Source organism: Meriones unguiculatus, chromosome 7 (assembly GCF_030254825.1).
Source record: "Meriones unguiculatus strain TT.TT164.6M chromosome 7, Bangor_MerUng_6.1, whole genome shotgun sequence".
NCBI classification, from domain to species: domain Eukaryota; kingdom Metazoa; phylum Chordata; class Mammalia; order Rodentia; family Muridae; genus Meriones; species Meriones unguiculatus.
The window spans coordinates 84,178,489-84,195,709 of record NC_083355.1 but is presented as its reverse complement, the minus strand read 5'-3'; the positions used below and the strand labels follow the sequence as shown (position 1 = coordinate 84,195,709).

Below are 17,221 nucleotides of genomic sequence, written 5' to 3'. Positions count from 1 at the left end.
TAAGAGAAGAAGGAAAATGCCAGCATGATGGCACATGCACTAGGGAAGCAAAAACAGAAAGATCTTGGGAGTTCAAAGCTTGGATTACAAAGAAAATTCCAAGCCAGCCTGGGCTACAGAGTAGTGAGACCCTGTCAAAATAAACAAAAACAACAAGCTAGGGAGAGGAACTTGACAGATCTGGATATGGTGCCACATGCCTATAATCCCAGCAGGTGGGAATCTGAGGCAAGAAGATGAAGGTTTCGAGGGCCATATTGGTTATGTAACCAATACAGTATTAATACTGGCTCAAAAACAAAACAACAAATTTTTTTCTGTTTTTCAAACAGGGTTTTTCTGTGTAGCCTGACTGTCCTGTAGACCAGGCTTGCCTTGAACTCACAGCGATCCTGTTATGGAAGTTTTGGTTTCTTTGTAAACTCAGTTAGTTATGTAAGTATGTTTTTGTTTTAATCCCAAGTGTGAGATTTTAGTTGGGCTATAGTTTGTCCACACCTTTTGACTGTCGCATGCAGGACATGGCTTTTGCCAGCTGGCAACAGCCTTCAAAGTGCAGACTAGAGAGGCGCGTGGTCTAGCACTCAGAGTATAAACATGAGCTGAGAAAGAGAAGGTGTGGTATTCGGTGGTGGTGAGAGCTGAGTCTGTGGTTGACAGAGATTGGTATAGAGCCCTAAAATAACCCCTGACCCTAAACAGCCAGGAGTAAAAACGTCTGGACCCTCTCTCCCCACTAACCTTTTCTTTCCCACATAATGGTTGGGAGGACGGAAGGGAGGTTGAGGCCTAAACACCCCAAATAAAGTAGAGTTGGAAAAAAAAAAAAAAAACAGTACAGAATCCACCTGCCTCTGCCTCCCAGAGTGCTGGGATTACATGTGTTCACCACCACGCCAACTCAAAACAAAATTTTTAATTTATAGCATCTATTTTAATGAGTATTTGATAGAAATATATCAAGAACAGGAATTCTAAATTTAGAAATGGCTGTAACATATAACAGTCGTGCATTTATTACCACTGAAAGCAAAAATTCCCTGGGAAAAAATGATAGGTCCTTCTCTTTTGTGCTGGGGATTCAACTCAGTTATGGCTTTGTATGTCACACAAATCTATCACGTGATATTCCTACCTCTTAGCTCTCACTATCTGGAAAAGGTGGATGGGGACTCACTCACGTGGGCTGGGTTAGCCCTGAACTAGTCTCCTACTTGCTGGGATTACAGGCCTGGAATTATGGCAATGGTCTTTGATATTCTGAAAGCCTGAGAAGTATAGAAATGGGGCCTCTAATTTTACATTTAAGTTTCTCTGACTGCATAGTGAGTACTTAGACACTCTTTATGTATTTATTTCAGTAGGTCATTTTAAAATAAGTACGGCATGCCACATACTAAAAAGAGCACCCACAGTTCCCTTAAGAAGTACTGCGCTTATACCGAGAATGCTGTCACTGCTAAAAGCATCCGGGTCCAACTTTTACAAGTGCTTAAGAATCTTAACACAGTTTTTATAATACCGTCAGAAGTGACAAATCTTCATACATTAAATATTGTTTTGATTTGGGGATATTTCTGGTTATCATAAAGTGGTTTACTTAATTTAGAAATAACACTTCTGAGTAAAAAGTGACTATAAAACATGAAACAATTTTTCTTATGCTGCTATAATAACACTATCATTAAAATATATTTATAACTATATCCCCTTCCTCCACAGAGGTCTACTCTGTGGGTTACCAATCATGTATTCTACAATGTTGGGTTAAAACAAATTTCAATAATTTCATAAACATATCCCCAACTATTATAGATAATACAGAAGTCCTAAAGGTTTCTGAGTCAAATTATGAAATATCTTAAAATAATTATGACACTCTTATCTCTAAATTTCACTGGTTGTTATTCAATGTCCTCTCTTTTTCATACTGCACAGAAAAATGCACATTAGCTCTATGGTATATACCTGATACCAGTCTACTCAAGTCTGCTGTTTACTTTCCTTACACACACTTACATATATACATGAACATGCAGACATACTCCTATTCTCCAATCACCCATATAAGCATTTTTGTTCCAGATTGTTAACTCTCAGCCCTTCCTCTAGGTCTGTTTCCCCAGCAATAGCCATATATATATATATATATATATATATATATATATATTTTTTTTTTTTTTTTAAAGCAGTCCAATCCCACCTATTCTGAGTCCAGGTTGGCACAATTTTAAGCTAAAATTCTTCTATCCTGCCTTTTGCCCCAAAGCAAAAAAATAGAGCAGCACAGTCTTTTTCATCTTCACAAGACAACCCCCTTCTCAGGCATGGTGGGAAACACCTACAATCGCAGTGCGCAGCAGGCAGAGGCAGGAGGACTGGCCAGACTGGGCCAGAGCCCCTATCTCAAAAAGGAAGAGGGAGAGGGGGGAGGGAGAGAGAGAGAGAGAGAGAGAGAGAGAGAGAGAGAAGGGGGAATGTTAACTGCTCTCAGAACTATGTGCATGAACTAATACAATATCTATGAAAACGGTTACTTGCCTCCCATGGTTATCCCAAGCAGCCCCAAATTTAGTCACTGCTGAATCCTGTTGTACATGTCTTAACCTGTTCAGGATGCTATAACAAAATACTTGACCCTGAGTAATTTATGAAGAATAGAAAAGTGTGGATCCCAATTCAGAGCAATACAAAATCCAAGATCAAGGCTCAGATCTGGTGTCTGGTGAGGGCTTGTTCTGTTACACAGATGGCACCTCCTTTTCTTTGTATTATTTTATTATTGTTGCATATATGATGTGTAATATGTTGTGTGAGTGCAAGCAGGGGTGTGCCAAGTCATGTCCATGGAGGTCAGAGAATAATTTTCAGGAGTTGATCCATCCCTTCCACCAACTTAAACTTGGGCTTAAGAAGCAGGAGAGTTTTACCCTCTGAGCCATCTTGCCAGCCTATCACATTCTCTAGGGGGAAGAAGGACTAGGTTCCCTTGGCACTGATCCTATTCTAGAGAGCTCTGGCCTTATCACCTAACCACTTTGCAAAGTCCCCACACCTCCTATTACCATGAAGGTAGGGGACAGGTTTCAACATGTCAACCTGTGATTTTAGGGGGATACAAACTTTAAGACTATAGCAGGCACAGCCTCATTTTTTTTTTAAGATTACTCAGAATATGGCCATATTTAAGGACAGTACATATTTAAGGACAGTTACAGAGTTAAGATGCAGTCAATGAAAAGGTCAGAGATTACCTCACATTGAAAACCAGATGATAACATAAAAAAGTAAAATGATTCATTTCATGAAGAAAAAAACAAGAGACCCAAGAGGATAAAGGTTTGCCCAGGTTCATCCATTTAGTCACAGAGCCAACGTGACTAAATTCTATTTTGAATTTCTTTGAAGCTTTATGCATTCAAAATACTGAATGGGGCCAGCACTCAAGAGGCTCAGGAAGCCAAAGCAGGATAGAAGGATTGCAAGTTCAAGAGCAGCCTGAACTACAAAGCAGAGAAAAGAAGGAGCAAGGAGGAAGGAGAAAGGGAGAGTGCGAAGGGAAAATGAAAACAGGAAAGAGAAAGAGGGACAGCTACAGTGAAGCAAATTGCTTTAAATCTGCATTTTCCCAGTTTGTACATTCAGTCATTCATTCATTCAGAGGCAGGATCTGACTGGTTCTCCTGCCTCAGCTCCTATCAGTACTGATAGGCATATACTGCCATGCCCAGCTTCCTAGATTCTCATCTTAATGAGCTCCAAATAAATGTAATTTTAAAAAAATGCATGAATAATAAAATTACTGAGAAGAAACACAGTAGATAAGAAACTCAACTCAACATCAGGAATACAAATAACCTAATTAAAAAGTAGGCAGAAGGACCTAAATAAGCATTTTCAAAAAGAACATAATGAAGAAATGCAAATCAAAGCCACAACTTCACACCTGTTAAAGAGTGCCTACCAAATGAGGCCTAGTGGCACACACACACCTTGATACCAGAAGAGGGAGGCTGAGTCAACAGAATCAAGCTTATGGCTGGTCTGGACTACACAGCCAGAGACTGTTAATAAAAAAATTTAAAAAAAAAGTAATTTTTGAGTGACTCCCTATATGTTAAAGTAAGCAAATTCCATATAAATAAGAATAACAACTCTTACATCCAGACAAGATAGCAAGACTGGACTAGAATACAAAGAAAAGGAAGCCCTTCTTACACTGCTGGTGGTCCTGAGAATTGGTAGAGCCATTATGGAAATCCGCACGAAGGTTCTCACAAAACTTAAACATAGAATCAAAATATGCACTTCCGAGCGAACATACAAAGGAAATAAAATCAGTGTGTCAAAGAGATCTCTGTGTCCCTCGGTCACTGAAGCATTACCTCTAACAGCTAAAACCCAGAACCAAGCTAGACAATTATCCACTGGTAACCACCAACAGACAAGAGAGTCACCTGCACAGAATGCGACTTGGTGCCAATGCCTTTAATCCCAGCACTCGGGAAGCAGAGGCAGACAGAGGCAGAGGCAGACTGACCTCTGGGAGCTTGAGGTCAGTCTGGCCTACATAGATTTCCAGGCCAGCCAAGGTCACAAAAAAAAAAAAAAAGGAAGGAAGGAAGGAGATGAGGAGAGAGATAAAGTGGGAAAAGGTAATATGGCAATCTCTCAGTATCTGTGGGGGTTTAGTTCTCAATGGTAACTAAAACCAGATGCCCAAATGCCTCATATAAAACCACAAAGTATTTGCATATAACCTGTAGTAGGATGCACAGAACCCTATTTTACATTTTGCTACTATATGCTTTAAATTACCTCTAGATTATTTACAATATTAAATGCAATGTAAATGGTTTATAGTTAACATTGTTTAGTGAAAAAGTCTACTCATGTTCCAATTTTTTCAAACATTTTTAATTATCAGTTTGTTGGAAAGGATGTTATTGTTTTGCTTCTGCAATATTGAAGACGGAACTAAAAGCCTCAGAAATGCTAGACAAAAGTAGTCAACCTGAGCTATAACCCAGTTCTCTATGTACATTTCAGCATGTGGAGGTCAAACATATGTGCATGCATACATGTGTAAAATGGAACATTATTCAAACTTTTAAAGTTACAAAAGATGAGTCTGGAAAGGTGCTTCAACAACTAAAAGCACTTGCTGCTCTTCCTGAGAACAACCATTTAGTCCCCAACACCCACACTGAACAGCTCAAACTGCCTGAGACTCTAGCTCCAGGAAACCCAATGTCTTCTTCTGGCATCTATGGACACTCTTACACACAAACATAAATAAAGAAAAGTAAATTTAAAAAAAAACTTTTAAGAAGGAAACCCTATCTATAAGTAGGTCGTTTTTAGTAGTATATTGATAATTTTGAGTTAAAAAGCACTTGAAAAACAGGTGCAAGAAAGCCATTCTTAAAAGCAGGAGACGAAATAACCATGTGAAAAAAAGTGCCTTCCCTGTACTAAAACAGCAAGCCAACATACTTATCAAAGTTATCAAAGTTGGAAAGTTAAAACCAAGAGAACGCGTACAAAGTTTGCTAAAAAGGTCTCCTATTTATTAAGCTGCCCCATACAATGGAGCTCCTTTTTCCCAACTACCAACTGATCACGTAAGTGTTCCCCTCTGTCTCTCTGTCTTCAATTCCTTTCGAGGATTCGGCGTAGAGTCCTTGCATTGAATAAATGTGTATGTATTTCTTCCACTAATCCATGGCCAGGCCCAGACTGAGGGGGAAGAAACACTCAGGAAACTAAATTTCTGTCTCCTCTACAGCACTGTGAAGATGACCGTGGAGAACAGTGTACAAAGTGAAACAAGCAAAGTATAGAAAACAAACTGTGCACGATGGTCTCATTTGTGTGTGGGGATTTTAGAAAGGCAAACTCGCAGAAACTGAGAACAGCCAGTGGTTACCAGGAACTCGGGGCAAAGAAGAAATGGAAATGCCAGCTGATGGGTACAAAGTCCCACGGTGGCATGTTTTATGCAGGACAAATACAATCTACGGATATTTAATGCGTGTGCGGTAACTATTGTTATCATCACTATCATCCACACCTGAGATCTGCTGAGAGAACTTGTAAATGTTCTTACAATACAAAAAAACATAGTTATGCCAGGCAGTGTTGGCAAACACCTCTAATCCTAACCCTCAGGAGTCCAGGACAGCCAAGGCTACACAGGAAAACCCTGCCTCGAAAAAAAATTTAAAATAAGAAGTAAAAATAAATGTTTACCATGGGTTTGATTCTGAGTATGTTTTCTCAAATCAAATGTCAAAATTTTTGACATTTGATTTGTGAATGAAATACTCAAAGAAAATATGACACCAAAACTGTAGGCACTTGCCATTACACACAGAGAAACTTTGAACCAGTCTGTCCCGAAATGATTAAGGCTCTAGTTATCCAAAAACTTTCTCCTTGTGAACTCCCATGGGCAGAGAACACTGTTGTTCATTTTAGACTGAATTCTCTTCAGTGAATCTCCATGTTCTGTTTTGCTTTTTACAGTATATTATTGCAAAGTATGCAAAGATAAATAATTCATTTTCTTAAAAAAAAAAAAACAGCTCCTTGTAATCTTGTAATCAGGAACTCTACAGACAAAGACAGAAATAATGTTAAGAGACAAGAGAATGCATTCCAGGAAATTAGGAGACTATCTTAAGTAGAACAATAATGCAACTGACAACCTTTGTAATACCATACTATCTTTCTCTGCCGCTTTTGGTGTTAGGCACATGTTCAACCACTGAGATACTCACTATCCCATAACCCTTTATAAATGAAGTTACAGTTATTTTCTTAACAACATTAAACTCTACAAGACTAGTATTTTGGTCTTCTATCTTTGCTGCCAAAAGAGAGAGAGACAAAGACAGGATGAATAGATGCAACACACCAACCAAAGTTTTACTTGAGAAATCTATGAACCTAAGAGGAAAAAAAAACAAAAGCAAACAAACATAAGGCTAGAGCAGAACCCTGTGGCATATGACTGTAAATCCTAGCACTAGTCTGATGTAAGGATCACAGCAAATTTGAGGCCAGCCTGCTGGGCTACACCATAAGATAAAAAGAAGAAAAAAAAAAAAAAAAAAAGAAAAGGAAAACACAAAGACAGGCTCATCAAACCTCCTCTGCCTCTCCTAGCCTCCCTGTCCTCAATGACTGTGCCCAAGCCCCAGACACTGGATGTAATAGAGAAGCTATTAATTATAGTCTCCATCTTTATCAACGCTAAATTTACTACCAATTGCATTTAAAATACACAAACTAATTACAAAAACAAGTCATTCATAAACACTGGCATGCGTTTAGTCTGATGATTTGTATTTGGTTTGCGGGAAGGGTTTATTTGTGTGCTGGTTTAAGACAATGTCTCCACCCTTAGCTAGTCTAAGGGTAACTCTAACCATCGTTACCTCCACATCCCATCTGTGCAGTGCTAGGGATGAAGATCAAACCTGACACGTCACGCATGTTAGGCAAGCACTCTACCAACTAGGCTACATTCCCCAAGACCATTAGTTTGCGCTGTCTATCTATACCCTAGACAAATTTATTACAGTTCTAAGTATTAGTACGATTTGACATCTTGTTTAAATGATATTTCCTCCTCACAATGTCATATTCTGACAAAAACCATTATAAAGAACTGTTTTAAATAGTAATGCAAGGGTGAGGTACTAGTTTTGGCAAATAAAGTCTTGTTGGCTTGTTGGGGGTGGCGGGGAAGTGTAATGCTACATGTCTATAATCCTACAACTTGGCAGGCTGAGTTCAAATCCAGCCTGAGCTACATCTAGTAACTTCCAGGCCAACAATGGCTACAGTGAGACCCTGTCTCACAAAAGAGAACATACAAACAACTTAAATGAAAGTGGCCTTTTATCACCATGCATTCTGTAGTGTACATGAATAACTCTTAAACTGACAAGCATGGCCTAAATCCATAACAAGGCCTATTTAGCCCATATTCTATTAAAAGGAAAATATACAGTATCATATAAATTCTATAGTCTGTTGGGGATTTTTTTAAGGCTCTTTAAAAATCAGCTGTAGGGGCTGAGAGCTGGCTCAGTGCTCAAGAGCACTGGCTGTTCTTCCAGAGGACCCAGGTTCAGTTCCCAGCACCCACAGGGCAGCTCACACCTGTCTATAACTCCTGGTTCTGACCACTGACATACATGCAGGCAAAACACCAGTGCACATAAAATAAAGACAAATAAAGAAATTTTTAAAAATCAGTTGTAAGCATGTGTTTACTTTTAAGCACCTTTGACTGTCTCATTACACTGAGCAAAAGTTAAACAGTAATCCATTCTACTTTGTGGTAGAGAAATGTGAGCCAGAGAATAAGAGAACCAAAGGGAATCCTGTACTGATCCTTACTTCTGATATAATCATCTGAAGAGCACCAAGTTTGGAACTAATGGAGAGCATATACCTTTGGCTTCAGTTGTTTGCAATCTTACTTCTGTTTCCTTTTAAGAAAAAAAAAAAGTAGTAACTTTTCTAAAGTCCTGTGTTTGTAAAATGAAATACTTTCAGATTTATAAGCATGCTATAAAATGTCTGCGTCTATCATTTTGGTTAAGCCAATATGCTTTTACTAAATGCAATTTATAAAGTAAATCGATAACAACCACTGAATGGAAAGAAATCTATTTTTTAATTAGCACTAGCAAGGTTCTATTTACTTAAGTGAAGAACGTGAATAATAAAAGGCTCAATCACTATACTCAAAAAAATAAATATTTTAATGATTTTTTTAAATACATCATTATCAATTTCTTTGTGTGGATTTAAGGAGCATGTGAGTGATCAGACACAAATCAAAGACATTATAGTTTAGAAATTAAACAAAATGCCACAGATAACAGAATAACTGCAGTCAAACAAATTCAGCATATTACAGATTACAAGACGGCCTTGAGATTCTGCTGTCCAACAATCCAAAAGGCTCATTTCTTTACTAAACTTATCTGTTTTTGCCAGAGTAAACTAACTACATGTTGGCTGCACCTACCGCTCCAGGATTCTACTTTTGAAGCTTTTTATTCTATAGCTTTTTGTTTTACCTTTTTGGGAGAACATATTTTATAAAGCAAAAACATGCATTGTGCAAAGGAATCATAAAAACACCTTCACTTTTAATACACTCCACGAGAGGAATAAGAAAATGCCACAACATACTCAAGCTTTAGCATACATTTTCAGAAGTTTACATGAGAAATTCAAGAATCTTACAGACCTGCTTTTCTCATTTATGATGACTAATTTTTAAAACTAATCTCTATCATCCACTATATGCACCCCACAAATAACTATGTACAATTAATATGTCCAGTACCCCTGGTATTGTAATTAAATATCAGTACCCCTGGTATTGTAATTAAAAATGTGCCCTTCTCCTGGTTTTAAATGTTTCAAAAGTTCAAACAGCTATTAAGCTACATTTTGCTTTGGCACTAGCTCCCCCTCCAGACCAACCTAAAATAACTGCATTTAAAAAAACAAACAAGAAACACAAATTTTTATAACCCACTAGAAAATTTCAAAATTCATCACTTTTGAGGACATTGTTACTTCTTTAAAAAAAAAATTTTAAAAAAACCTGGTTAGAATTCATTTTTAAAGATAAGTTATACATTTAGGATGACTGTTTTGGTCTCAGTTCTATACATCTTAAGTAGAGCTGATTTGTAAGAACAAAAAAAAAAAAATAAAAAACCTCAAATCACTTAAATTTTTAAAATCCTTAAATTGCGATCTGTAGTGTGTCATATTTAGATAGTTTTGACTCACTCTCCTGGCTGGATCACAAGACACCCTTCGTATTTCCTCATTATCTGATCACGGGCATGTCTGCAGGTCCCTGCAATCCACGCAGGTCTCACTCCAGTTGCACTCAAACACAACTCTCCATGTATAGACCGGCAAACAGAAGACCAAACCTCCAAACCAGCGCCGTAGGTTCCTGATAGCCCATTCATCTCCTTCTCTACACTTGTACTCGGCCTCCCATTTCAAATGCTTATGTGTTAAAATACTGTCATGTTTACAATGAAGACGTCTTATTTCATAGGGACAGCAATGTACAAGACTGTATTATTGCCTGACTCCTATGTTGCCTTAAAGAAGCATCTTACTTTTGCTTCAGTATATAATTTCTCTCCAAAAAAATAAAAAAAAAAAATTACATGATTCACCCTTTAAAACAAGTATGCATATAACATAGAACTTTAATCAAGAAACTAAATAAGCACTTAACCCCAGGAGGAGCAAGAAAACTAAAGTAAAATCTACTTCAGAGTTTCCACGGAGCAAATGCAAAGTTAAGTCAGTGACTTGTGATAAATTTAACTCTTAGGCTGATAAAACTCGCGTGGCATTTGTTCCCTGAACCATTTAAGTTCGGAGTGATCTACGAGAGGGTATGGCTTTCCTGAATTCACCTCCTTGCGTTTTCTTAAAAGTAACTGTGCAAAATTAGACACAAGAAGGAAAAACACCACTCCCCTTGCTGTTCTCCAAGGCCTCAGCGTTTAAGGCAAAACGCTCAAAGCTCACCAGGGTGCTGAACCCTAACCATGACAATGCCATTTAACTTAAGAAATACGTCTCCGGGGATTGCAAAGCCCACGTCCAGAGAACAGGTGCCGCCACCGACATACCCCCTCGACTCCAGCAGGACAGACCTCCGCTGGACCGCTGTGACTCATTTAACCTTCCCCTAGAAGTTGAGACCCTCCACAGCCGCCGGCTTGTCAGTCGCCGATCTAAGGGAGGGGGAGACCGAGGCACCCAGGCCATTCACTGCCCAGCCTCCGCCGCTCTCCGGGACGGATCTCCGTGCGGGTTCACTCCGGTTTCCAGCCCCAGAAACCCACACAGAAACCCCGCAAGGCAGAGGAACCCGCCTTCCCACGGTCTGGCCACGGGGACCGGACCCCGCTGCGGGGGACAAGGAGCGGTAGGTGCAGAGATGCGCTGAGGGACACCCCCACCCCGCCCCCATCCCCCGGGTCCCCGGCTCCAGACCCCGGCCCGGGCTAAGGTGCGCAACGCGGCGGCGGCGCCCCTCACCCCTGCCCGCGGCGAGGCCCCGCCGGGGCGTCCCGGAGGCTCCCTCCCCACTTTTCCCGGGGCCGCTGGAAGAGCAGCAGCGGCGGCGGCAGCAGCAGCAGCAGCAGCAGCAGTTTGCAGCAGCAACAGGCCCGGGATCGGCGGGAGGAAGGAGGAGCGCCCCGAGTCCAGGCTCCCGCGGAGCCCGCGCCCGCCCCGTCCCGGAGCCCGCGGCGCGCGGGGCCCGGCTCCCTAACGCCCCCTTACCCGAGGCGGCCGGCGCCGTCCCCCGTCGCCACGGCCGCTGCCTTCGGCTGCAGCTGGCCGCGCCGGGGAGAGCGGGAGGGGCGGAGGGGTGGAGGATGCTACTCCCGACTGAAGGGAGAGGAAGAAACGGAAACAGGAACCGCGGCCGCCGCTTAACGGAGCTCCCTCCGGCGCCACTGACTGAGGGAAAGCGCAAGGCGGCGCGAGCCGAGCAGCGGCTGACAGCGCGAGACCGAGCGCGGGCCGGGGCCAGGGCGCGCGACCCCGGGCCGCGCCGGCCCCATTCCGGGAGGAGAGGGAGGGACGGGTTGGCCGGGAGCCCGGAGGGGGCGGCGGGAGCCCGGAGCCGGGGGGCTGGGGGGGGACCGGGCCACTCGGCTCGGCCCGAGACCACGCGCGCACGCGCCGGAGCGGCTCCGACCCGGAGCGCGGGCGGGGGGGGAGCCTCGGGCCGGCGGGAGCGAGCGGGCGGGCGGGCGCGCGCACGCGCGCGGCCAGGGGCGCGCGCCCCTCGGCGTCCCGGCCTTCTGGGGGAGGGCGCGCATGCGCCGGCCGGGGCCTCCTCCGGCGACCCCGGCATGTGCACAGGCTCCGCCCCGTCCCCTTCCTCTGTGCGGGCGCGCCGCGGAGCTGCAGCATCCCCGGGCCGCGGCGGCACCCGGGTTCCAGGCGCGGCCGGGACTCCGGTCTGCACAGGCTCAGGCCTCCCTCCGCCACCCGAGGGCCGGAGGCGGGAGGACGCTTCCCGCGCCCTGGGGCTCGGTCGGGCCCCGCGCTACTTTCGGGGTACTGTGCTGCTGCTGCTCTTCCGCTGCGGCGCGAGCACGCCGTGGGACCGCTGCCTCCGCGGCCCCGGGCGATCGGGCCGGCCCGCGGGTTCTGTGTCCACCTCTGGGCGCAGGGAAAGACCCCCCTGCGGGGCCGGAGTTCGAAGCCCGGCCTCTCCGCCCCTCGGAGGCGGAAGTTTATTGAGTAGGGGAGTAGACGGGGAGAGGCTTTTCCCTGGGGTGCTTCCTACCCGCTCGCACTGGGAGATCCTGGCGCCCGCGAGGCCGAGCCGCGGGCCGGAGGGCTACCCAGCCCGGCTCAGGGTGCGAGCAAGCTGAGACGGAGGACCCGGCCCCGCCGCCCGGGCACACAAAGTAGTCACGGGCCGAGGGGTGCCGCCGGGGCCAATCAGAGCCAGGAGCCCAGTGAGTGGAGTGCGAACTGGCCAATCAGAGGCCCGGAAGGTAGCTTCGCGGGCCGAACTCTTCCCTGTTGTAGCCTGGGGGCCCAGATCCCAAGCCTGAGGGCGCGGGCGGGGGTGGCTGGATGGAAAAGCTGCCCTACAAACAGATATATTTTAGTGTATACTTTGGGTGCACATCCCTGAGTAAACAGGACAGGCCTTTTAGATGCTTAAGTATCGGAAGACAGAGAAGACATTAAGGAGGTCGTTGCCTGCCAAGAATGCAATCTGCCTAATAGCGCTCATAAATTGCCAGTATTTAGTCTAGACCGGGAACTGTGTTTCTGAAATGAAAAAGAGGGACACTGCTTTCTGGAGGAGGGGGGAGGGGACGAACCTGTGCCTTCAGCAGCTCCACACCCGAGAGAAGCTTTTCCCGACCTGTGACTGGGTTAATGTCAGTCTTCGAAATAAAATAAGAAAATAAAGCACTCTGAATTATCTTGGAGAAACACTGATTTATCGAAGGTCACACGAAACCGCTCTGGTGAAATAAGAATTATGGTCTAGCCAGAGAGCTTGGGTGTCATCATTCGACAAATCAGTAGTCATTTATTAGATGCTCAGTATCTTCCGTGAGACTTGGAGTTCTGCTGTATGAGTCACCTTCTTTTGTTGTTGCAAATAAACAAAATTTAGGCTTATACTGTACTTAGATGGATTAAGGGCCAACGTTTCAACGGTCAAAAATCTGAAGTATTTTCCTTTTTGTGTACGGTAAGGATGTGTTTTCCCCTGGGCTACACCCACAGCCAAGAACATTTTTAGGAGTTAGAGGTGGAATGTTTACTTTGAGGCTTAAACACAGTATTTAAAAAATATCTTAACAATTATGTGTGACTTAAATGTTCTTTGAAGGGAAAAAGAGGAACCATTTCTAGTTAACACTTCATGGTTTACAGTGATTGAAAATCTCCACATTCAAAGCTTTGTGTTCACCTGAAACTCTTTTGTCCTTTCATCTGGCCTTTAATTTTCCCCTAAGAAACATTAAAAATCTAGGAATAAGCATTTATCTTCACCTACTTCCTATCAAAAAAAAAAAAAAAAAAAAACTAGAGATATTGGTCAAGAACTTGGTACATTTTTGTAGGAATAGCGTAGTATGTAAGAAAGCACCAAACTGAATACAGTCTGGAATACAGTCAGAAAATAGTTCTTCAGCAATTCTGAGCTCTGCTCAGTGTGACAGAATCCTGTTCTCAAAGCCCTCCATAGGCTATGCCTCAGATGTAGCTACCATCCCAGAACTGGAAGTTTCAAGCTGAGCAACTGACATGTAGAATCAAATCTGTACATTCAGTTCCATACCGGTAATGAATTCCTGAAAAATGCACTTCAAATAGGAATGCTTACGGGCCTCTTTCAATGCAGACAACAGTCTCAGCTTTTAAAAACTATATAGTCTTAAACCAATCAATCACTGTGGTACATGCCTATAATCCCAGCAGTGAGGAGGGAAGTCTGAGGCAAGAGGAGTATTGTGAGTTATGGTCTAGCCTAGAGTATCTCGTGAGCCCAGTGCCATCCTTGGATACATAGCAAAACCCTGTCACTAATAATAATAGTGATTAATTGATTCAAACATAAAAATGCAGAGGGAGGCTTAGTTATAGAGAGTGCTTGCCTAACTCACTACAAGACCTAGATTCCATTTCCACACTATAAAAAAAAAATTGTTATTACATTTCTATTCTCTCCAAAGATTTGAATTACGTGACTCAGATCTTCCTCTCGCCATGTTAAGTTTCTGAGAGAGCGTCCCTGAACAGCTCTACATGTCACTCACAGAAAGCACCTTCGGAGGGCATTTTCTCCACAGTCTACGGCCTCCCACTCTGCGGCTGAAACTCCTCACTCTCTCTCTTCTCACTCCAGCTGCTCACTTTTGACTCTAATCCCTGGTTTCCGATTTGCATTAGCGCCACCTCAGCCCCACCGCTCCCTTACCAAATGAAGTTGTGAACCTGTCTTTACCTACCCTCAAAATCACAGAAAAGACATTAGAGAAAGAAAAAAAAATGTTCAGAACATTCTCCTTCACCCGTTGTACTAAGAACTCTCGGGGCCCTGGCAGCTCATTATTTTTTTTCTGTGGTTCAGCCTGGGTCGGTTCTTAGTCATCAGCTAGAACTGCAGAGACTAGGATGCGAGGCAAGAAAGGAGTCAACTCCTAGATAATGAGAAATATGACAATGAAAGTGAAGTGCATGAGTGTCCATTTTATCGAGAGATTAGCTAGATCAAAGTTAATGAACTTGAAGGCTATCACATTTCCTGAGTTGTGAACATTCATGTAGAAACCAGTTTGAAATTTACTGCCATTTCATTATGCCTACAATAAAAATAACAGTGAAGGTGTAACATTGCCGAGAACAAGGCCCCATGCTAAACTCTTTTCTTCCATCATTTAATTCTCAAATCAAACCTTTGAGGTGCCTCCTTCTGTGACTGCAGTGGGGAAGTCAATAGGGTCTCAGGAGTACATGAGGCTCTCGGGAGATAGAGAAACAGCTGCTTATCAAGTAATGTAGAAACTTTTGCCACCGGGTGCAGAGTGCACGCCTGTAAGCCCAGCACTCAAGGAGGCAGAGGCAGGTGGATCTCTGTGAGTTCCAGGCCAGCCTAGTCTACAAAAGCAAGTCCAGGACAGCCAAGGCAACACAGAAAAACCCGGTCTCAAAAAAAAAAAGGAAAGAAACTTTTGCATCTCTACCAATGTATAACAGCTAACATTGCTCTGGAAACATTGTTGATAACTTAATTTTTTTTTTGTTTTGTTTTACAGTGGTTGCCATCTGCCATTTCACCTACATATTTTTCGGGAAATCACGCAAAGGATAATACTGTTACTGCTACGGACAAGAAGGTGGGCCCTTGAGTAATGATATTTATTCATTGGATGCCTCCTGTTTTCTCATCTGTAAATAATTTTTTTTTAAAATGATACTAGAAAGGTTGTTAATCACTAGTTCTAAAACTGAATTTGATACATTAACAGGTACTACAAAAATGAAATATGAAAAAAGTAGTCAGTATCTTCAAATCCAGTGAGTGGCGTAATTCACTTTTGAGCCAAGTCCTCATTAAAAAGCTAGAGCTAATCACCACCTCAGGAGGGTAGATGAGGTGACTGATTTCAAGGCTGATGAAACTAAGCCGACTTTCTCTTCTTATGACTCACCTCTGCAGCTGAATTCCTGTCTTCCTCAAGTGTCAACCGCATACACTTCATACTGTAGATTCATTCACCGTCCACTCCAGTTTCCTTCTTATTAGTCAGAGTTTCGTGGGTTTGGTTTTGTTTTAATTCACTAGCTTTTTAGATAACCACTGCAGAAGAATACCTCAGCCTGACTCTGCTATTCCCAAAAGAGCAGAGAACCACAGTTTACCTTCTCCTTTCAGACATTAAAAATGTTACACCTGCCCTCAGCATCCCTCCCGTTTGTCGCTAGGCCAAATCATGAGACAAGGGTCTATCACTATTGGTCAATAGAAATGATGTCATTTCTGGGCATATCTATTTATCAGTATTAGTCCTTAATGTATTTACTATCATTTAGTCTCTGAGTTGGTGGTTTTTAAAATTATTACATTTGTGTTTGTGTGTGTGTGTGTGTCTGTCTGTCTGTCTATGTCTGTGTGTGTGTGTCTGTGTCTGTGTGTGTGGTGTACTGAGTGGCAGCATGTCACAGCAGCACTCCTGTGTATGGAAGATCAGTTCTTTCCTCTTTCCTTTTATCAGGTAGGTCCCTGGGATCAAACTCAGATCATCAGGCTGGTGCCTTTACCTACTGAACCATCTCACTGGCCCAGTGGGGTGTTTTGTTGTTGTTGTTGTTTGTTTGTTTCAGGTACCGCCAGCAAATCCTACCTTAAGACAAGACTTTGCCAAGTTGCCCATATTAGCCTTGCCAAGCACTGGGAGGCATGCACCTCCTCATGCAGTGAGACTGGGATTACTGAAGAGGGTGAAGCATTTGCCTCAGGCTCGCGAACAACGACCCCAGGAAGCAACCCATCCACCTCCTTCACACAATTTGAGCAAATGATCTACCTACCTTTGATGTTAAAGCCACTGAGATTTGGCTGTTTTTCTTGTTTGTTTGTTTGTTTTGTTTTACTGCAGTGTGACCTAGAATCTAAGTTATGTTAGGTAGATTGTACTAGAATCAGGGTGGTCGCAAAGTATTATAATTAATCTCCTCAATATCGTTACACTACTTGAGTAAACCAGCCCCATCCGACCAAAAGGTCGACTTCCAGTCTATGCTTCGGAGAGAGGATTCTCCTTCCCCTAGGTGTGAATAAGTCAGCCTATAAACCAAAGTGCTGCAGACATCAGTGTGCAAGATGAACTGGCTGTAAAATGAACACAATAAAGATGACAGCGAGACAGGAAAACTCTGGAAAATACAATTGAGCTGATGGTCATACCACTTGGGAAGGCTGTTGTTTCTGAACTCTTGATTCTGCAAAATGATAATGCCATTTATTTGTTCCCCTATAACTCTGCAGGTAGAAACTTCATTTTGTATGTATTTAACTTCATCATTGTTTTCAACAAAGGATTATTAGTTCAAAAGTACTTTTCAGAAATATAGTATGCACTGGAAAATTTTAAAACATTAG

At 43.0% G+C, this 17,221-nt stretch overlaps 2 protein-coding genes across 12 annotated transcripts in view; one reads left to right on the top strand and one right to left on the bottom strand.

Moving 5' to 3' along the window:
• The window catches only part of Fut8 (fucosyltransferase 8), a 216,266-nt gene extending 203,781 nt beyond the window's left edge, over window positions 1–12,485 (bottom strand). For 8 of the 11 annotated variants that reach the window (XM_060387705.1, XM_060387701.1, XM_060387706.1 and 5 more), the window contains exon 1: window positions 11,356–11,697. The gene's annotated coding sequence lies outside the window, so the exon portion shown is untranslated. Of the gene's footprint in view, window positions 1–11,355; window positions 11,698–12,373 lie in introns of those variants that run through there. The other 3 variants (XM_060387709.1, XM_060387711.1, XM_060387710.1) reach the window with 1 other exon arrangement.
• Window positions 1,387–16,730, top strand: LOC110547765 (uncharacterized). Its single transcript, XM_060388345.1, has 5 exons — window positions 1,387–1,523; window positions 10,394–10,457; window positions 10,637–10,996; window positions 15,375–15,455; window positions 16,444–16,730. The coding sequence occupies exons 1-5, from the start codon at window positions 1,387–1,389 to the stop codon at window positions 16,639–16,641; spliced, it is 840 nt and encodes a 279-aa protein (XP_060244328.1). The 3' UTR covers window positions 16,642–16,730.
• The last annotated feature ends 491 nt before the right edge of the window (window positions 16,731–17,221 follow it).

Excerpts from the sequence above, each read along its gene's own strand:
- LOC110547765 (XM_060388345.1), top strand. The coding sequence starts at position 1,387 with ATGCCACATACTAAAAAGAGCACCCACAGTTCCCTTAAGAAGTACTGC. Across the intron at positions 1,524-10,393 it reads AACACAGTTTTTATAATACC|GCTGATAAAACTCGCGTGGC; the intron begins GTCAGAAGTGAC and ends TTTAACTCTTAG. Across the intron at positions 10,458-10,636 it reads TCGGAGTGATCTACGAGAGG|AAATACGTCTCCGGGGATTG; the intron begins GTATGGCTTTCC and ends ATTTAACTTAAG.